This window comes from Artemia franciscana, chromosome 11 (genome assembly GCF_032884065.1).
Source record: "Artemia franciscana chromosome 11, ASM3288406v1, whole genome shotgun sequence".
In the NCBI taxonomy this organism is placed as follows: Eukaryota; Metazoa; Arthropoda; class Branchiopoda; order Anostraca; family Artemiidae; genus Artemia; species Artemia franciscana.
In genome coordinates this window covers 30959670-30982025 of record NC_088873.1, presented here as the reverse complement: position 1 = coordinate 30982025, position 22356 = coordinate 30959670, and the positions used below count along the sequence as shown (strand labels likewise).

The following is a 22356-nucleotide window of genomic DNA, read 5'->3' as shown; positions in this document are numbered from 1 at the left end:
TAAAAAAAAACTAAAAAAAGTTAAAAAAACTAAAAACTAAAAAAGAAAAAAAACTAAAAAAAAACTACAAAAAAGGTAAAAACTACAAAAAAACTAAAAAGAAAAAAAAATAAAATTAATAAAAAAAAACTAAAAACTGAAATAGAAAAAAACTAAAAAAGGAAAAAACTGAAAAATAAAGGAGAAAAAGAGAACAAAAAAAAAAAATAAAAAAGGTAAATGTATTCAATCCGAAGTAGCTGAGTTGGTAAAGCGTTATGTTCCAGATTATAGGTCCGAGAGGTTCCAGGTTCGAACCTTGGCTTTAGCATTAATACAAAAGAAGAAAAACTAAAAAAAAGAAAAAAAATGAAAAATAAAGGGGAAAAAGAAAACTAAAAAAAAATAAAAATAAAAAAACTAAAAAAGGTAAAAACTGAAAAAAAAACTAAAAAGAAAAAAGAAAAAAAATAAAAAAGGTAAAAACCAAAAAAAACTAAAAAGAAAAAAACAAAAAAATTATTTCATCATATACCAATTCAAAAACAAATGTATATACAGACCGGGACACAGGGAATAAAAAAAATAAAAAGAAAATACTAAAAAAACTAAAAAAGGTAAAAAACTTTAAAGGGGGTGGGGTGGGGTTGGGGGGTCGAAACTTTCGGGGGGTTAAGATTTTCCTACGAAACTTTCAAGGAAACTTACTCGGAGAATTCCGTGTCGAATGAGTCTTCGTACACCCAGATCCGATGTCGGCTGTGACCTGTAGGCATGGCAGAAAAAAAAAGAGTATGAAAATGAAGTGGCTATGCGTGGTTTCTGGAAAACAGGGAAGGAATTATCGAATCGAGCTGAAATTTCGCGGATAAGCTCCTGGGCTCTAGGGGACCTCAACTTGTGAATTTCAGCCCGATCGGACAACGTTAAAGGGGGGCTGGGGTTGGTGGGTCGAAACTTTCGGCCAGATTTTCCCCATGAAGGAAAAGTCGGAGGGGGATGAAATTTGGCAGGTTTCTTAGTTGGAGCTCGGGCTACGAAATGCATCCCTCCCCATCCCTCTGCGACTACTGGAACCGTAGATCGCTTAACATTGTCGTGGTTCGCCTCTTTATAGAGGCACGAGTGTGCCTCCTTGACTGCCATGTTTTTCCACATTCTAAGATCCAGGACACTAAACAGGGAAATATCTAACCAAAGAAACTTCAGAAAAAAAAACTTAAAACGGAATTATAATTCTAGACGACAACAACAAAATGGAATGAAAAAAAGAAACAAAGAACAATACGTCAAAGTGATCTCACACAGAAGTTCTATTATTCAGCCAGAACTGATGAACTGAAAAACACAAAGTCACCACATAAATACAAGCAGCTATCCAGCAATTCAGTGCATTCTGAAAAATAAAAATAAAATAGAAATGACAAGAAGGTCTGTCAATAAGCTTAATAGTATATACTGATCAAACAGGAATAAAAACAATTTGTGATGACGAAATATAACTAAAATCAAAACCCTAGAATAGCAACCACAACTCTAAAAAAATCAACACAATAAAAAAAATTTCTTTTTTTTAGTCCAATGTAAAACTCATTTTTAAAAGATAAACAAAGCGAACTATACCATAAAATTCGAAATATCTAAGCACCAAAAACTGGTTTAAAGCTACTCTTTATTTTTATTTTCTTAGGGGGGATGGTATCATACCAGTGATCAAAGGTTGTCAGGAGAGTCCTAATCTTTACGAAAATTTCAATTTCTAGTGCAGTTTTTAGGTAACAAAAAGACCGAACCACAAGCGAAGTGTCGATCGCTGTCATTCCGTCACCAAAACAAACAAATTTGGCTTGAATAGGGCCAAAAAAATTGGAAGAGAAATTATGAGGAAGTTAATTGACTAAGAACTATCGAAAGGTTATTTAAATAGCCTTCCCAGTTCCAGTTTGTACCGCTGCACACAGTGGCACATTCATTTCTACACGTCAGTGAAAGAGAACGTTAGTAAACACCATTTATCGAGTAAAACTGACGGCTGCATGGATTGCACAGTTATGCACCAGCTATCTGGACGGAAGTGAATCTTTCGTGCCGACCATAGCCAAAACTTCGAAAAAAGAATTTTCAGGCTCATACTTCCAAAATTTATATGATGAGTGTTATCAAATAATTATGGTTAGTGATTGAGGGAAGCGTAGTGTTTATCGGAAACGTGAACCATATACATCATACCACTATGAAAAATGAGTGCGTTAAAAATATAAGTGTAAAAGCGGAAATTCGACGGGTCAACAGCCTCCATCTTAGTTAGGAAAACCCTATGCTGAAAAGCAAATTTACTTCAATCAGACCGTGTGTATTTAGGACAACCTTGAAGATGATATTAAAACAAACATATTAAGTTTTAATCAATCACTTTTTTTATAAAGCAGTCAAACTTTAGTGCAGAGAGCAAGAGGTAAGAGGAGATGTTCTAAAAAGGGTACTTTTCAATGGCAAATCCTCAAAAAGGAATTTTCCGATTAAAATACAAAAAAGTAGTATTTTTCAACCAAAATCCGAAAAAAATATTTCAAATCTGGGACGGGGAATGTAACAGAAGAGGGGAGGGGGTAATTTACTCTCCCCTTGCCAATAGACCCACCTAGATCTTATCCCTTATACACACAACGCCTTCTGTTAGTTTTAAGCTTCAATCCTCTTTACTTTCATTTGATTAACACATTTTTTTTTTTTTTTTTAAAGCAAAAAGGAAAGAAAACTCAATAGCCAAACTGTATGTCAGACATTCAAAAGCTACACTGACAAACTCCATTTTTTAATGTGTTGTATTCTGGCATCAAAACTTAAACAGACTTTTAACTTGGAAATTCATCAGAAATTTTTTTGAAATCCCAACTACACAACGAAATTACAAAAGAAAAATTGATGCCAAACAACTAATTCTATCCCAGAATGTACTGAAACGTATTATACATACTACACATGATACACACAGACACACACACACACACACACAAATCGTAAACATTTTTTCGGTTAGATGATTGCTAAACTATAGCTAAAAACCTTTTTCAATTTTCTCCTTTAGTGGAAAATTAAGTTTAAAATAAAAACATATTTAAAAAGAAGTTGAACAGCTTTATTAAAATCAAACAAGAGCTAAGAGCTCATATGGCACTTGTGACGAGGCAAGAAGAGTTAAGAGCCAAGAGATCATTTGGTATGAGCTCTAACATAATTCTATGAATCAATAGATTGATTTAAAAAAGAAAATAAGAGGCTTAATGCCGGTCAGGATTTAAAATAACAGCTCTGAGTCAAGATGTCCTTCTAATATCAAAATTCATTAAGATCTGATCACCCACTCGTAAGTTATAAATACTTAATTTTTTCGAAGTTTTCCTCTCCCTTTAGCCCCCCAGATGGTCGAATCTGGGAAAACGACTTTATCAAGTCAAATTGTGCAGCTCCCTGACACACCTACCAATTTTCATCGTCCTAGCACGTCCAAATGCACCAAACTCGCCAAATCACTGAGCCCCTCCCCCCAACTCCCTCAAAGAGAGCAAATCCAGTACGGCTCTGTCAATCATGTATCAACGACATTTGCTTATTCTATCCACCAAGCTTCATCCCGATTCCTCCACTCCAAGTGTTTTCCAAGATTTCCCCCTCCAACTTCCCCCAATGTCAAAAGATCTGTTCGGGATTTGTAATAAGAGCTTTGAGACATAAATTCCTTCTAAATATCAAATTTCATTAAGATCCGATCGCCTATTCGTAAGATAAAAATACCCCAATTTTCACGTTTTTCAAGAGTTCCGGTTTCCCCCTCCAAATACCCCAAATGTCAGAGGACCTGGTCGGAATTTAAAATTAGAGCTTTAAAGCACAAGATCCTTCTAAATATCAAATTTCATTAAGATCTGGTCACCCTTTCGTAAGTTACAAATATCTCAATTTTCAAAATTACCCCCCTCCCCCCCCCCCCAACTCAACCAAAGAGAGCAGATCTGGTCTGGTTATGTCAGTCACGTATCTTAGACAGGTTTCTATTCTTCCCATCCAGTTTCATCCTGATCTCACCGCTTTAAGTATTTTCTATGATTTCCGGTCCCCCCCCCAACTGCCTTGATTCACGCTTGATCCAGTTGAGATTTAAAATAAGAGATCTGAGTTACAAGGTCCTTCTAAATATGAAATTTCATGAAGATCCGATCACTCCTTCGTAAGTCAAAAATGCGTCATTTTTTCTAATTTTTCAGAATTAACTCCCTCCCCCCCGCAATATAGCGGATCCGTTCCAATTATGTGAATCACGTATCTAAGACTTCGGCTTATTTTTCCCACCAAATTTCATCCTGATCCCTCCAATCTAAGCGTTTTCCATGATTTTAGGTTCCCCCACCCCAAACTCCCCCAAATGTCACCAGATCCGGTCGGGATTTAAAATGAGACCTTTGAGACACGATATCCTTCAAAATATCAAATTTCATTGAGATCCGATTACCCGTTCGTAAGTTAAAAATACCTCATTTTTCTAATTTTTCAGAATTAACCCCCCCCCCCAAATACCCCACAGAGAGCGAATCCGTTCCGATTATGTCAATCATGTATATAGGACTTGTGCTAATTTTTCCCACAAAGTTTCATCCCGATCCTTCCACTCTAAGTGTTTTCCAAGTTTTAGCTTTCCCCCTCCCAACTCCCCCCCCCCCAATGTCACCAGATCTGGTCGGAATTTAAAATAAGAGCTCTGAGTCACAATATCCTTCTAAATATCAAATTTAGTTGAGATTTGATAGCCCGTTCGTAAGTTAAAAATGCCTCATTTTTTCTAATTTTTCAGAATTACCCCCCCCCCAACTACCCCAAAGAGAGCGGATCCGTTCCGGTTATGTCAATCATGTATCTAGGACTTGTGCTTATTTTTCCGACCAGGTTTCATCCCGATCCCTCCACTCTAAGTGTTTTCCAAAATTTTAGGTTTCCCCCTCCCAGCTCCCCCCCCCCAATGTCACCAGATCCGGTCGGGATTTAAAATAACAGCTTTGAGACATGATATCCTTCCAAACATCAAATTTCACTAAGATATGATCAACTGTTCGTAAGTTAAAAATACTTAAAATTTAAAATACTTTTTCTAATTTAATCTGGTCCGGTCCCTGATACGCCTGCCAAATTTCATCGTCCTAGCTTACCTGGAAATGCCTAAAGTAGCAAAACCAGGACCGACAGAGCGACAGAATTTGCGATTGCTATATGTCACTTGGTTAATACCAAATGCCATAAAAACGAGCAGGAATTAAGTCATATCATGATTCAAACTTAAAACGAACAAAACTTAGTGTCAATAAATAGATGACACCCAAAAAACAAACAGAAATTAAAATAAATAAACAAGGAAAACTGAAAACGAACAAAAATTGCCACAAAAATGAACAGGACCAAGCCTTCTATAGGTCAAGATGGGCTTCTGCACTTTAATAAAATGATTATATTTCGAGCAGTGTTTTTTTAGTTGTATAATGAGCAACACAACAAAAAAATGACGTCTAAAGTCTAATCAAGGTTTACAAGTAATAATGGTGCTTCCCGTCCCCTCCCCTCCCTCTCAAAATACCTAAACTGTTTGAGTGGCCTTTACGTGTCACTGAAGGGGATATGCAATTTCAACACTGTGATCTCTGTTTGTCAGAACTTAAACAAGAACAACAACAAAAAGAAAGAAAATCAATTTGAATCAGAAAAACATTTACTTTTGTCTGGATTAAAAACACAAACTGTTTTGACTCTTCCCCCTCCACAAATATTAAATTTGCATTTCGATTTGCCAGCCTTCTCCCTTCCTTTCTCCAATAGTTATCGAAAGTTTCAATTACATCTTCGAAGCAGTTCCCAAGATATTGAAGGCAGAATATTTCGATGAGCTGGACACATGTAATTTTTTTTACTTACTCTGCCCCCTCCAAGTCAACATTTAGAAACCCCCTCCCCTTTCTGGACTCTCCAAATTTTCAATTGGATCCCGCCTTTTATTTTCAGAGTACATTCATAAAAATTCTAGGAAAACATGGCATAGGGAGCAAATATAGCCGGAAGCATATTTGTCGAACTTTTCGACTCGAGTGAGTTCCCTCAGAAGTTTCTATGACCACCCCTTTCATACAAATTGACCAGGAAAAAAAAATACATCGAAGTCACTTCGATCTTTACTTAGGAAGCTCTATTGTGTTGCCTATAATTTCTTAGACCATGCTGTCAGTCATTTCCAAGCTCAAACTAAAAGAAACAAAAACAAGTGATAAACTTTTCTTAAAAGCAGTCAGAGAAATTTTTTTTACAAAAACAAATAATGAAGTTTTCGAGTTCATTTGGAACTCTTTATTAAAAGATGACTAAAAATAGAAAAAAAGTAAAATCGAACTTAAACAAAATAAATGATTAACTTTTCTTGAAAATGAAGACATTGCCATTTCGAGCATTGATAAAAATACCATTTCGAGTACATCTGGAACTCTTATACAACAGATAAAAAAAAAATCAAGCAACAGGACAACTGTAGAAAATATAAACGAATACTCTCATGTAAAAAAAAGCAGCTCCTACAGTTAGAAGTGTTGAAAAGCATGATAAAATGCTTCTTTAGATATAACTCTGCACGGTATCAATCAATAGCATGAAACACGGGCCAATCTGTATTGTTGTTTAACTGTTCTTATTTTCAGACAAAAATAATTATTCAGAAGACTTTCCAATATTTAGCAAATTTAATTAATTTACTTTCTACTTTCCATAATGATACCCAAATATAATCAAAGTACGAGATTAGACACAAAGGAAAGAGTGTCTAAAACAGAGGTATTATTTGGAATATGCAAGGTGCAGGGCCACAAGGATTAGCATGGCCTACAGACCATTATCACAATAATTATCACACAAATTATTACAAATATTACGGCCACCAGGTGTTTTTCATTATTATTCTTTCTTTTAAGTGAATGTGACGAAATAGACACAAAAACAGATACTTTTTTCATTGTAATGTGAATTATTTAATGAAAACCATTGATTAATTTTCAACCGTGTTCATTTCTCATATTTAATCAAACTGACTGATGGAATAGCATCTGACGACGGCTAAGATGAAAAGCACTGCTGACAACCCATTGCCGAACTGGCAGAGAGGCCGGAACTGGCACTGCAGTAACCCAACATCTAGAAAAATATAGTTTTCCATTGGCCAGAGATCTGTTATTTATTTTTAAGATTCTCTTCTTTGTTTTGTCATCGCAGGGCACGGTGATCTTAGAACTTTTAGGATAACATTTATTTATCCTAAACGCAACTGCACATGCTCTTCCTCCACTCCACAAACTCCTTCCGAAACCAATTGAGGACTGTCAAAAAGCAAGACTTATAGCAACCTTTGATCCAAATAATGTGATCCCACCATTTTAACCTTCCTTTAACTATAACAGAAAGTGGAAAATATGGAATCAAACCAAATTTTCTGTACAGCTAATCTTTCAGTCTATTATACATAATTGACCGTGCTTAGCAAGAGCTAATCTGAAAACTATGTCATGATTCTGCACACTTTAGAGTGTTTCCCTACTGTCCCTAAAACAATAGTTCCCTTGAGAGCAGAGATCAGATCAGTCAGTTGGCTTTTGGATGCCCATATGAGAGGATGAGCTTTTTGCCTGAAGGCTAATGACTATACCTTATCAGTGAGATTGCACACAGTCAGTAGGTTTCATTAGAATGTAGAGTTTTAAATGAGTTTTGAAAAGTATACCCTGTTTTGTCTCATATCTAGAAAATCAAACTAGATCTTTCAGGAAAAGAATTATTCTTTTAGAGAAGGGGGGGGGGAGAGACTTAAAATTGAGAACAAGTAAGCTACCCTATAATAGACTTCCACTCTGCTCAACCATCCAGTATTTATGCTAAAGATTGGCTTTTCCCTCTCTATCTAAATGATTTAAAAAACAATGCTCTAAAGCTACTTAAAGCTTTGAAGATGAAATGGCTCATTGAGTCGTACTTGCTTTAAACAATGACAATAATATTTATAACATTTAATATTTTTTATATTTAATTTATATAATATAATGAATATATTATATAATATAATATATTTAATATATATATAATAATATAATATATAAAATAATTTATATTTTATTTATATAAATATTTAATATTCAAATAACAATAACAATAATATTTTTTCGCCAAATGTTGGAAAGATAATGAGCAAATAAACCCTTCCATTACAAACTAGCTGCATTTGTTACATTCTACAAGGCTTTTATCAAAGCACCAGTGAAATTTTAGTGAAAAACACAGTGGACATGGGAGAGTGACAAGCCACATAATACATAGAATAACGTGAGTTCTTTTAAATTTTAAAATGTCAATTCTTTCATCAGAAACACTTGTTTTCATTTAATCTTGAAGGTAGATTAAATTCCGAGTAAGAGGTCAACATTTCCTCTGTTTTAAATTAAAAACGACAATGGGAACTAACCTGTAAGAATTTAGCATCAGCATCAGTCTGGAACTTTTCGTAGTCATCATAAGGGTGCTCCAGCCCTAAGTCTTCAGCAAAAGCAACACTGTGAGTATAGAAGAACATTCCCATTAAAGACTGCAAAAGGAATAAAAATTCAACTACCCAATTTCTGAAGAGTTTTCCTCACAGGCCATGACGATTGTAGAGAATGGGACATATAAACATTCCTATACTGAACATGTTCCTGTTTCCTGAGGAATTTCACACCAACTGAAGGACTCCTTTGTCATTTTTATACACTCCTCTCTGTACATATATATTTCTATATTTATAGCTATATTTTAAAATCCATATTTAACACATTGGGGACTATTCTTGGAAAAATCTAGATTCTTTCTGTTTGTAATGTCAAAATCTGTGAGCACAATTATGAACTAGTTTTTCTGAAATTCATTATAATTTTCACCCATTTTGTTACAAAAAGGTCATTTATCAAGAAGAGCTTAGAAAAAGCACATAATCTTTGTGATGTGGTGCAAAACAGGGCAAAGTCCAGACTAGGCGTAAAAGAGAGCTAAGTACTGAATGAGAACAAAAGGGGCTACAGCCTTACTCATTACAAAAGAAACTAAGTCAGAAAAACGTAGCTTTCATGGCGTAGTGCAAAACGAGCCAACTCCAGGTTCGGTCCAAAAAAAAATCAAGTTGAACACATTCTAAGACCACAGTGGCTATACATGACGTTTGATAGAAGATAGAAGAAAAAATAGAAAAAAATAGTTAAGATATTAAAACAATTAAGAAACCATCACCCTTACGCTTCCATCGTCCAAAATAAAAAAAATTTTCAACTGAATAATCCTTGCTAAACTATATGATTCAAAAGCACTACCACATTTTCTATACACAGCACCATTTTGGAAGATTTTCTCACAAACAGATAAACATAAACTCCATTTAGTAGGCTATATTTCAAATTCGCAAAATATTTACTTCATTAACCCCCACGGACCCAAAATTCAGCATTAACCCATAATTACAAAATAGCTGACTCAGCAATAGCTATATCAAAACATATTTCAAAACACAATTGCAAGATCAGTTTTTATCCATGGTATCCCCTTCTTACACAGAGGTATTTAAAGTTATATGTATGTAAAAATAGTTCAGTGTTTTATGGATATTGCTTATAAATTGTTGTGATAGTTGTGATTTCTCTTCTTCTTTTTCTCTTAATCCTTTTTTTGTCATTTTCTCTATGTACTCCGTCTCTATGTACTTTCGTAATGTATGATGATCTCAAAAAATTTGGAATTATGAATCCAGTCAAAGAGTGGTCAAGAATCCATGCAAAACATCAACAAGAGCTAAGAGCTCATATGGCACTTGTGACGAGGCAAGAAGAGCTACGAGCCAAGAGCTCATATGGTATGAGCTCTAACAAAATTCTAAGAATCAACAGATTGATTTAAAAAGAAAGTCAGAGGCTTAATGCCGGTCAGGATATAAAATAAGAGCTCTGAGTCATGATGTCCTTCTAAATATGAAAATTCATTAAGATCCGATCACCCACTCTTAAGTTATAAATACCTAATTTTTTCTAATTTTTCTTTTCCCTTTAGCCCCCCCCCCCCCCCAGATGGTCGAATCTGGGAAAACGACTTTATCAAGTAAATTCGTTCGGCTCCCTGACACACCTACCAATTTTCATCGTCCGGAAACACCAAACTAGCACGTCTGGAAACACCAAACTCGCCAAATCACTGAACCCCTCCCCCCAAAGAGAGCGAATCCAGTACGGTTACGTCAATCACGTATCAAGGACATTGCTTATTCTATCCACCAAGCTTCATCCCCATTCCTCCACTCCAAGTGTTTTGCACTAAATATCAAATTTCATTAAGATCCGGTCACCTATTTGTAAAATAAAAATACCCCAATTTTCACGTTTTCCAAGAATTCCGGTTTCCCCCCTCCAACTCCCCCCAATGTCAAAGGATCTGGTCGGAATTTAAAATTAGAGCTTTAAAGCACAAGATGCTTCTAAATATCAAATTTCATTAAGATCTGGTCACCCTTTTGTAAGTTACAAATACCTCAATTTTCAAAATTACCCCCCCCCCCAACTCCACCAAAGAGAGCAGATCCGGTCCGGTTATGTCAGTCACGTATCTTCGACAGGTTTTTATACTTCCCATCCAGTTTCATCCTGATCTCTCCACTTTAAGTATTTTCTAAGATTTCTGGTCCCCCAACTGCCCCCCCCCAATGATGCTGGATGTGGTTGAGATTTAAAATAAGAGATCTGAGTTACGAGGTCCTTCCAAATATGAAGTTTCATGAACATCCAATCACTCCTTCATAAGTTGAAAATACGTCATTTTTTCTAATTTTTCATAATCAACTGTCCCCCCCCCCAATTGAGCGGATCCGTTCCAATTATGTAAATCACGTATCTAAGACTTCTGCTTATTATCACCAGTTTGTAAGTTAAAAATACCTAATTTTTCAGAATTATTTCTGCTTATTTTTCCCACCAATTTTCATCCTGATCCCTCCAATCTAAGCGTTTTCCATGATTTTAGGTTCGCCCGCCCAACCCCCCCCCCCCCAATGTCACCAGACCCATTTGGGATTTAAAATAAGAGCTTTAAGACACAGTTTCCTTCTAAATATTAAATTTCATTGAGATCCCATCACCCATTTGTAAGATAAAAGTACCTCATTTTTCAGAATTAACACCATCACCACCCCCCAAATACCCCAAAGAGAGCGGATCCGTTCCGGTTATGTCAATCATGTATCTAGGACTTGTGTTTATTTTTCCCGCCAAGTTTCATCCCGATCCCTCCACTCTAAGTGTTTTCCAAGATTTTTGGTTTCCCCCTCCTAACTCCCCCCCAATGTCACCAGATCCGGTCAGGATTTAAAATAATAGCTCTGAAACAAAATTTTGATTGGATGTGTTTGGGGGAATGGTGGGCGTGGGGTTAGTTGCCCTTCAATCACTTTGACTATGAAAAAAGCACTAGCTGTTTCTATTTAAGATTGAATGAACCCTTTTCAAAGTTTCTACAACAATCCCTTCAATATGAAGTGCCCTGGCCTAAGACAAAAAAAATAATACATTGTGTCTAAATGGCTCTTTACTTAGGCTTTTACCACTTGTCTTAGATTGAATCTGTTTAAGATTTACTTTGTCTGTGGTTAGAATATGTTGTTCTAACTGTAAGATCCTGTGTCTAAGATCAGACAAGATTTTCCAAAATTAGGCCCAAGCTTTAGATGCATGGTAAAGGTCTAGAGTAGGGGCTATTGAGAAAGAAACATGTTAAGAAAACAATTATTACTTCATAGTATGCCAAATGATTGTAGTTAGCAGGTTTTGTCTACAGCTCCTCTATACTTCCCAATGTATTCTCCCTTAACAAATATACAGCCCAAGTTATATGTTTCCTAGACAACTACACCAATTACCAACACCCACTCAATAGAGCAACAGTCCTCCCAAAAAATTAAGAATACAACTTCTACCTCACTGATTTTCCTTTGGAATGGAAGTTTTTCATCCCTTGCTTTGCCATGCTTAATGCACAGCAGAATTTCTTGCTTAATTTGATGCAGCTATTGACACAAAGCACAGCCTAACTTTTGTCAATCTGGGAATTTTATAAGGAATTAATTTTTTCTTTTTTTTGAAAGGATTTCTAATCTTAACAATTAGACGAAATTTTGTCTAGTTTTGAGGGATAATGCAGTTTTAAAAATGGTCAGTTTTATGATGATACATATACAATCCCCTCAATAATCACACAGTTTCTTTTCTGGTCCCAGCAAGCCTATTTCCTGACATGGTTGTACATGCAACATGCTGTAAAATTGGCTTGGAGCCTTTTCTCTTGAACTGTAGCCATAGCCTATAATTTATAAAACAAACGAAAGGAAATATTATTTGATCAGAGTAAGCTTGTCAGAGAGCCCTACTGATGTTTCAAGATCCTGTCTGAAAAAATGTAGAATTTTGTATTTTTTGCCAGAAGAACAATCATAGATGTGTATTTCTTTCCTAGGGGTAACTTTATTGACCCAGTGGCCCAAGAATATTGGGAGAGAGCTTAAACAAACAGACAATTAGACATCTTATTGCCTTTTTTAAGTGACCAAAAAGTTTGGAGGGCAACTAGGCTCCCTGCCATGTCTTTTTTTCCCAAAATCACCTGATCCAAATTTTGTCAAGCATAGTTCAAAGACCCAATAACTATACCTTCAGAGGTAACATGGCACCTTTATACATATATTTTTACAGCACTTGGTATTTACCAAGTGACATATAGCAATCACAAATCCTGTCAGTCTTTCTATTGGTCCCAGTTTTGCTAGTTTAGGCACTTCTAGATATGCCAGGACAATGAAATTTGACAGATATATCAGGGATAAGAGAAGATTAAATTAGAAATAGTCATTTCTCTGATTTGACCATCAGGGGGGGGGGGGGGGGGTAAGTGGAGGGACAGTAGGTATTTTTAACTTACAAACAGGTCAACAGATCTTAATAAGATTTGATATTTAGAAAGATATCCTGTCTCAGAGCTCTTATTTTAAATCTTGACCAGATCTGGTGACATTAGGGGGAGTTGCAGAGGGGGGAGCTCAAAATCTTGGAAAAGGCTTAGAGTGGAGATACCATGATGAAATTTGGTGCAAAGAATAAGCACCCCAAGATACATGACTGATATAAGTGGACCAGATCTGCTCTCGTGGACCAGATCTGCTCTCCTTGGGGGAGTTGGGGGGAGTAATGCTGAAAAATTTTAAAAATGAAGCATTTGTAACTTACAAACAGGTTATCAGATCTGAATAAAATTTGATATTTAGAAAGATCTTGTGCTTCAAAGCTCTTACTTCAAATCCTGGCCAGATCTGGTGACATTGGGGGGGGGAGTTGGAGAGGGAAACCAGAAATATTCAAAAACATGAAAATTGAGGGATCTTTATTGTATGACTGGGTGATTGGATCTTAATAAAACTTGATATATAGAAAGATCTTATGCCTAAGATGCTCCATTTTCAATTCAAATCAGATCTGGGGACATAGGGGGTTGGAGGGGGGAAACAAATCTTGGAAACTGGACATCTTGAAAATGCTTTAGAGTGGAGATCAGCATGAAAGTTGATGGAAAGAATAAGCACAAGTTCCAGATATGTATATTGACATAATTGGAAAGGATCCACTCTCTTTTGGGGAGTTTGGGAAGGGGGTAATTAAGAAAATTTGAGTTATTTTTAACTTAAGAATAGGTGACCAGATCTTAATGAAATATGATATTTAGAAGGAGGTCATATCTCAGAGCCCTTATTTTAAATCCCAACCAGATCTGGTGATATTGGGGGGAGTTGGAGGGGGAAACTGGAAATCTTGGAAAATGCTCAGAGGAGAGATACTAGGATGAAACTTGGTGGATAGAATAAGCAAATGTCATAGATATTTGATTGATGTAATCAAACTGGATCTAGTCTCTTTGGGGGAGTTAGGGGGGTCCAGTCCTTTGGCAAGTTTGGTGCTTCTGGACATGCTAGGACAATGAAAATTGGTAGGCATGTCAAAGACCTGCATAAATTGACTTGAAAAAGCTGTTTTCCCTAATTTGACCACCTGGCCCTCAAAACTATCATTGATGAAATGACATCTTCAATATCCCTTCCTAGCTCATTTGAGTTAATAATCACTGGAGATTTTAATTTTCCTGCAATTGAGTAGGTTGAAGGAACTGGATATTTTTCATCTAATAGTAGAGATTCACCTTTTTTATCTTGCCTATCAAATAATTTTCTTCATCAGACTATTGATAAGCCTACATGCTATAGAGCTGATCAGAATCCCTTGCTGTTAGACCTTGTCATTTTGCGTGATACTGATTCCCTCATTCCTAATGATTATTTACAGCCAATTGCTAGTAGTGACCACCTAGTTATTCTGTCTGTGTTGTCCCTAAATAGTCATCCTCAACCTAAATTTTGTCCTCAGACTTTCACCGACTATGAGGCAATACAGCGGGAACTTTCATCTGCAAACTGGTCAATGCTTATAACCAGTGACATCAATGAGTTGTGGTTAAATTTAAAAAAAACTCTTCTTGCTCTTGAAAAGAAACATTCCAGGGTTATTTTTAGGAAACAGCCCAAAACACTTCCCTTCCTCACTAAGGAAGTTAAGAAGCTGATTAACCAGAAATCTAGAGCTTGGAAACAGTATATGAAGAAGAGGAACCAGGAGACCATGTCATTTTATAAGGCAGTATGGAATCGTGTAACAGATTTTGTAAAAAAAACTGAAATCTGCCTACAAGGAAAAATTAGCTTCTGAGATCAAGTTGAACCCAAAATCTTTTTGGAGACATGTCTCTTCTAAAAACCCAAATCATCATACTATTCCTGACCTTGTTGACCACAGTGTACTACACTTATCTCCAATAGATAAGGCTGATATTCTAAATGCACAATTTGCTTCTGCCTTTACCCAAAATTCAGGTACCTCCTCACCAGATCCTCCATTGTATGAAGTGCTTTTCCCTATGCCTGATTTGTCAGTAAGTGAAGTAATGGTTTTCAATAGCCTTGAGAAGCTTGACGTAAATAAGTCAAAGGGACCAGACAGTGTTCATCCATGTCTTCTTAGGGAGTGTCAAAAAACTCTCAGCTACCCCCTGTGCATGCTGTTCTGGCTATCTCTTCAAAATGGGGAACTACCACATGATTGGAAAACATCTTATATAACCCCAATCCATAAAAAGGGACAAAGAGACTCATCAGAAAATTACTGTCCTATAGGCATCACCTCTGCAGTTGTTAAGGTGCTTGAGAGATTTGTTAATAAAGCTCTAATTGAACATCTTGAGGTCAATAATATCCTTTCCACATCACAACATGGATTCAGATCTGGTAGATCTGTGGACACTAACCTTATCTAAACATATGAATTAGTGACTACACTGCTTGATAAGGGTTTACCTGTCAACATGATTCTTCTCAATCTGTCCAAAGCATTTGAAAAAGTTTGTCATGAATTCCTCATAATCAAATTGAGGGCTGCAAGTGTCAACGAAGGTGTTGTACAGTTGATTATGGGCTTCCTTTCTGAAAGATCACAGTGTCAGAGTTTTTGATTTCCAAGTAACTCCTCATTTCTCTCCTCCCACAACTGTATTAAGTAGCGTGCCCCAGGGCACTATTCTTGGGCCAACAGTTTTCAACTTCTATGTTAACAAACTACCCACCCTTCTTTCAAATCTTATTACCCTTTATGCTGATGACTCAAAACTAGTTGGAAAAGTGGCTACTCCCTCTGACCAGCAATCAATTCAAACAGATCTTGATAGTCTAGGAAGATGGGCTGACATGTGACTTCTGACTTCCAATATTGACAAATGCCATGTAATCCATTTTGGCAAACATAACAAGCATCATAAGTATTTCCTTCAAGACAACTTCCTTTCTGCTGTTTCCAATGAAAGAGATCTTGGGGTTATTGTAGATCACCAATTAAAGTTTAGCAGCCATGCTAAGTCTGTTTCATCTTCTGCAAATAAAACCCTTGACATCATAAAAAGAACCATCTCCAGCCAACACCCTAGCGTTCTTATGAAGTTATATAAGGTGCTTGTACGTCCTGCCTGGAGGTTGGAATGTCATTAGCAGCCCCTTTCTTCAAAAAAGATAAGAAGTTGCTTGAGGATGTCCAGCACTGTGCCACCAGGATGGTTATCAACATGAATAAATTTCTATATGAAGAAAGACTACATTGTTTGAAGCTGCCAACACTGACATACTGACGGAAAAGGGGTGACATTATTTTAACCAATTCAATCCTCTCTAAAAATACCCTTCCTGGTCTCTTTGCACAGCCCTTGCATTCTGGTACTAGAGGACATTCTTTGAAGCTCTCTATGCAGTGTTCCACAAGTAGACATAGAAGCCACTTCATAAGCCAAAGAATCATCAATATGTGGAACCATCTCTCCAAAGGAACAGTTTCTGCTACTTCAACTGACATGTTCAAGTTCCACCTTGATAGGGGATGGCTATGCCAGGAGTTCCTTTACAATTAGGAAGCTGTAGAGTCCTCCACAAGAGTCTAATCTAACAGCCACAATCAACACCAAACAAATTCTTTTTTCTCACGGAGCATCACAAGGATAAATAATCCTTAAATTGCTCCAAGCTGCAATTTAAGGTAATTATGATGTAGGCCTTAGGAATTGTTTTATTAGCATGTTTTCTTCTCAATAGTCTCTAATCAAGAGCTTTACCAAATGAATGTCCAATATTAGGCTCATTGATGTCTGTAGACATGTTTAAAAATTGTGAGTTGGCCTATTGCATCCTATGTGGTTAAAATAGCCTATTGAAGCTAATTACATACTTTTTTGAAAGATTTTGATAAATCCGAGAGCAAATTAACCCACAGTCTATATGTTTGGATAGAGGTTTTACAATAATTTAACTGTCAAAGTAGTGATCAGCTGTCCAACTAGCCTACTGGATATCTTCCCCTAGGAACTAACATAATCAATAGCACCCTTTTTAGCTACTGAGAAGGAAATCTATACTTACCAGTTGAATAATCCCCCAAACACTAACTATCAACCCAAACAATGATAATTTAGGACCACAAAGGGCCATAATGTGCTTACACTCTACAAAGATAGCTCACAAGACCGAACGTTTTTATTAGAATTCCAAAAATACTAATCTGACTACCATCTATTCCGAAATTTTGTATAAGGTTCAAGATAATTAGAGTTCGCTAGTAGAAAAGCTTCTGATCGGAACTAGACCTTGAGAAGCAGAAACAAAATGGAAAAATTTTGTTTGTGCCATTTGAACTACAAAATTTCCCAAAATCAAAAGGGGGTTCAATAAAATTCTCATTCTATTTAAAGATTTTGAAAGCTAATCCTCATAGTTTTTCATTTACTCATACTAAAAAAATTTCAGAGAACAGTTACAATCAAGCTAAGGACAAATTTGAATCTCTCAAAACTGTAAAAGGTGTTTTTTTTTTCTGACACGGCCCGCTTTACTAACTGGTGTACATGGCTCACTGACTCATAATCAAATTCTGGGCTTCCGTGTACGCTGTTTCGTAGTGACAATATGACATTTGTGTGTATAATTTGCAAATTTACCTTTTTTTTTATCATTCTTGTGTATTATGGAAATCCACCGATGGGAACATCGAAGAGATCCTAATTCTATTACTATTGATGACGAGGATACATGAAAAATTTGAAAATTCGGTATAATTCTATTTCAAATAAGATTTTATTTGGTTTCTCAACAAATTAGGTCCAAAAGATAACAACTTTTAAATTAGTTTAAAGTGGATAAGAACAAATTGGTTGTCCTAAACAGGTTGTTTTCATGAAATCAAAAATATTTTGTCATTATTTGCGCTTCTCTAATATTTGGTGATGGCAACGAAATGGGAACAAAAAGGAACTAATCCTTTAGTTATCTTCAGTCATTTAATTAGGAATTCATTTTCAGATCGACTCATTCAAAAGACCAGTCTTTATTTGTCTTTTTCTCAAAAAGTTCCGCATATTTGTTCAAAATTGGTTGTCATTAAAAAGCGATAAAACGGATCATGGCTTATTATATCGTAGGTAAGACTCATATCAGATGGTTAGCAATTTATTCGTATCATTGCCAAATTCCCGGAAAAAAAATGAAAAATTAGTTTAAGGCCTTCGATAACCCTAATTGCTATGGAAAATAAAACAAAAAAGACACACCAGCAACGATATTACTTCATCTATAAATTTTTGCAGGCTCTTAGGCCTACTACTTTACAAAAATGGTTTTCATTACTTTGACAGCAGGCCAAATCCTTTAAGTTCTGTTAAAGGTATAATGGCTTTAAAAAATTCTAAATTAGATTTCAATTTAAAAGTCTCAAAATTTGAGATGAAAAATTTTAAATTAATTGTAAGATTCAAAAATATAAATCAAGGCTCAAATTCCAAAATTGATATATAAGGCTTAAAATTTTAAAGTAAGAATTAAAGTTATTCATAAATGAAAAATATAAAAAAAGGTTCTAACTTTTTGCTCAACTAACATTTCATTAATATTTTGATTAAAAATTAGACAGTTTACTTTTAATAAGTAGAAGAAATTACCCAAAACCAATCGTCAATCACTCTCTTGAAAGGTTTGACTATTTTCTTTTCCCTAATTAAAGTGAAAATATACATAATTTTTTATTTGCCTCATTCTGATAGCTCTCAAAGACTGTCAAATTCTGTAAAACATGCATAAATATATTCACTTTTTTCAAATCGTAATAACAAACTTGATTTCAAGTTAAATATGATATGGTGATAATTTTAATTATTATCAGATCAACGTCCAAAACTTTAAAAAAAGGGAATAAACAGTAATAAAATCTATGGTGGTATTTTGAAAAAACACATTTTCAAATCGTAGGCTTTGGATTCGGAAATATTACTTCTAAAAAAAAGGATGGTAGCGTCTTTAATTTGTACTGTTATCTTGTTTGTCATATCTTGTTTGTTAGCTTACCACAGTAATATGTATCCAGGTCATATAACCTCTTTAAATATTAATTTCTCGACCAACGTATAAGAATTTGTTTGATCATAATACATTGATGGTGGTTTCAATGCAAAAAAGTGATTTTCCTTGTTGTTCAAGCCCAAGGATTTTCCCTGTTGTTCGATTCAAGGAGCAGTAAGGTGCCTGTCTAAGGTTTAAGGGCAAAAGTAATTTCAATGGTGCACATATTGCTTTAATCTGATACCTTTTTATGGAGGTTTCAAATTATTTTATGTTACTATGGGCCGTGTTTCATCCTTTCCTAGGTTCCAGCTACAGCTAAGACCACGATTGAAAACCTTGCTTTATCCATCTTTCTCCAAAGAAGCAATTTAGACCATAACATTCCAATTTAAACCTTCCTTCAGAGCGTAAATTAATTGACCTGTTTTGTTTCCTGTCTGTTATGTTCAAGCCCTTTATTTTAAAAAAAAAACCGAACAGTGACCATGCTTAACACAGAGTTACGTAAAAAACAAAACGGATATCTTTCATTCTGATTCCAAGATTAAAAAAATTGCAATAAAATATGATGGAAACTGGAGCAAATGGATGGAATTACTGAGCGAATGACAAATTAAGGCTCCTGATTTTAGATTGATTTTTAAATTGAATAATTTAGTAGATGTTTAAAAGCATAATAAGATCTTTGGGAGATTTTTTTTTCTGTCAGCCAATTCAAATTAATTATCAAACTAAGCTGCAAGAAAACAAGAACACTGCTGAAAGTGAGAATATAAGCTCTTTAATAAAATCTTATGAAATTTGTTGAAGGTCCAAGCTTCCGTTCCCCTTAAATACGCCACTGTGTGCTGCTCTATCTATAAACTCTTATTCCTGTTTCCTGGTTAGAAATCAATATCGATAAACTCTTACAAATAGATTTAGCCTACTTAGCACACCTAAATCCACAAATAAATCAAAATACGTAAGGATAAACATTGACAAACCTGCGCCCTACTGCCAAACCAATGGTATTGACGGCACGCCACCGAAATTTTCCTCTATGCCGGCGTGTCTTTCATTGGCGACATGCCCTTGATAAATCGGCATGGCGTCGCGGTCAGGTAAAAGAAAATTCAATTTGGCGTCTTTTCGCCTCATTGAAGAAGAAATAGCTGAAGTTTGTTTACTAAATCTGTTCAAAATGTTGTTCACATGATCTAGCCTAGGAAGTTTGGGATTGATAATGCAATTGTTGAAGATTAATATTTATTATCAGTGAAGTGCAACATAGAGATTTTAACTTGCCTATTAAAGGATTAAGTAGATTGGCTTGGCTAGTTCCAGTGGTTCAAAATGGTTGACAGACTAGGTAGGTTTAATACTTTCTTATAACCTCTGAACCATGGATATTGGCATAAGACATGTCAGGCAGCTTGAAAAACATAATTTAGTCTCTTTTCTTCTATAAAGAACTATGGGTTTAAAAACTTTCAAGGCTAGGCTGGTAGGCTAGCCCATGCTGGGAAATAACCTACCTAAGCAAGCGTGGGTCTAAGTACCTTCTTTGTGTAAATATTTTGCTGTTCATTTTATTGACTTACAAATAAAGTGAACAAACCAATTGATGCATTTTTATGCACTTTCCTAATATAAAAAACCCTTTTGCTACAAATTAAGGTAAAATTCTAGTTAATTGACTTCTTGATATCTTAGAAAGGGTTTAGGTTAGGAAAATGAAACTTTCAGGGATAAATCCACAGACTAAAGTATGTCCTGGGAAGGTATTTTGAAGCAACTACCTCCACCCCTTCTCCCTCTAAAGAGCCCAGACCTTTGATGACCTTTAAAAATGTGTGTGTTATAAAAGCAAAACCTTGCAAAATAGATCTTCTGCTTAATTAAAGTACAACAAAATTGGGTAAAATTCTAGTTAATTGACTTCTTGCTATCTCAGAAAAGGTTTAGGTTAAGAAAAATGAAACTTTCAGGGATGGGTCTACCAGCTAAAGTATGTCCCAGAAAGGTACTTTGAAGTACCCATTTCCGCTTTTTCTCCCTCTAGAGGGCCCTGAAATTTGCCTACATGACAGGTCTATACCTATTGAAATTTTGACAAAATAACATTTTACCTTAATTTTCAGTTACTAGTGACTTTTTCTCTGCCTTTAGTTCTGAAAATACAATTCCTGGTATTTGAGTAGAATTTTGAGCCATATCAATGTTTTTTTTTTCAAAATTTAGAAAATGTATTTGTATATCTTTAAAACCTTATAAAATGGAATTGAGCAAAGTTATGAAGCTGAAAACAATTTTTTTGTACTTCAATTAAGCAGAAGATCTATTTTGCAAGGTTTCACTTTTATAAAACACATATTGTTAAAGGTCATCAGTCAGGGCCCTCTAGAGGGAGAAGGAGTAGAAGTAGTTGCTTCAAAATACCTTCTCAGGACATACTTTAGTCTGTAGACCCATGCCAGAAAGTTTCATTTTTCTAACCTAAACCCTTTCTGAGATAGCAAGAAGTCAACTAACTAGGATCTTACCCAAAATTGTTTTCAGCTTCATAACTTTGCTCAGTTCCATTTTATAAGGTTTTAAAGATATGCAAATACATTTCCTAAATTTTGAAAAAAAATATTGATATGGCTCAAAAATCTACTCAAATAACAGGAATTGCATTTTCTGAACTAAAGGCAGAGAAAAAGCAACTAGTAACAGAAAATTAAGGTAAAATATTGTTTTGTCAAAATTTCAATAGGTGTAGACCTGTCATGTAGGCAAATTTTAGAGCCCTCTAGAGGGAGAAGGAATAGAGGTGGGTACTTTAAAATACCTTCCCAGGACATACTTTAGCCTGTAGACCCATCCCTGAAAGTTTCATTTTCCTAACCTAAACCCTTTCTGAGATAGCAGGAAGTCAATTAACTAGAATTTTACCCAAATTAATTTTATTCCCACCCTTACATATACCAGTTTAGGGTATATACTTGCAAATTAAGGAGGTGGGTAAATTTTAAAGCTACCTCTCATTTGCATCAGAAATTAAATCTTATATTTGGAAAGAGTTTAAAAAAGGTATCAAGTGGTATGTACACTTTATTTGTATGTCAATAATTAGGCTATGCACAGTAAGATATTTACTGTTCTTTGAACATCAAGTTCAGAATAATGGGTAATTATTTAATGGCTGACTACTTCTAGAGGAAACATTATAAAAACATGGGCTCCCTAGTTGGGTAAAAGATCTCTTTTTGGGAAAGACAACTTTTCTTTGGGATTCCAGAAGAACAAAG

General features: G+C 35.4%; 2 protein-coding genes across 2 annotated transcripts in view; one reads left to right on the top strand and one right to left on the bottom strand.

Moving 5' to 3' along the window:
* Window positions 1-1193: 1193 nt before the first annotated feature.
* Window positions 1194-17252, bottom strand: LOC136033085 (ribonuclease kappa-B-like). Its single transcript, XM_065713690.1, has 3 exons — window positions 17111-17252; window positions 8516-8635; window positions 1194-1375 (listed from the first exon to the last, which is right to left on the bottom strand). Exons 1-3 carry the CDS (start codon window positions 17177-17179, stop codon window positions 1280-1282), a joined length of 285 nt encoding a protein of 94 aa, XP_065569762.1. The 5' UTR covers window positions 17180-17252; the 3' UTR covers window positions 1194-1279.
* A 2973-nt stretch (window positions 17253-20225) lies between these two features.
* The window catches only part of LOC136033084 (pleckstrin homology domain-containing family F member 2-like), a 38300-nt gene continuing 36169 nt past the window's right edge, over window positions 20226-22356 (top strand). The window contains exon 1 of the mRNA XM_065713688.1: window positions 20226-20432. Within this exon, the coding sequence (XP_065569760.1) occupies window positions 20417-20432 (16 nt within the window). The 5' untranslated portion in view covers window positions 20226-20416. The remainder of the gene's footprint in view (window positions 20433-22356) is intronic.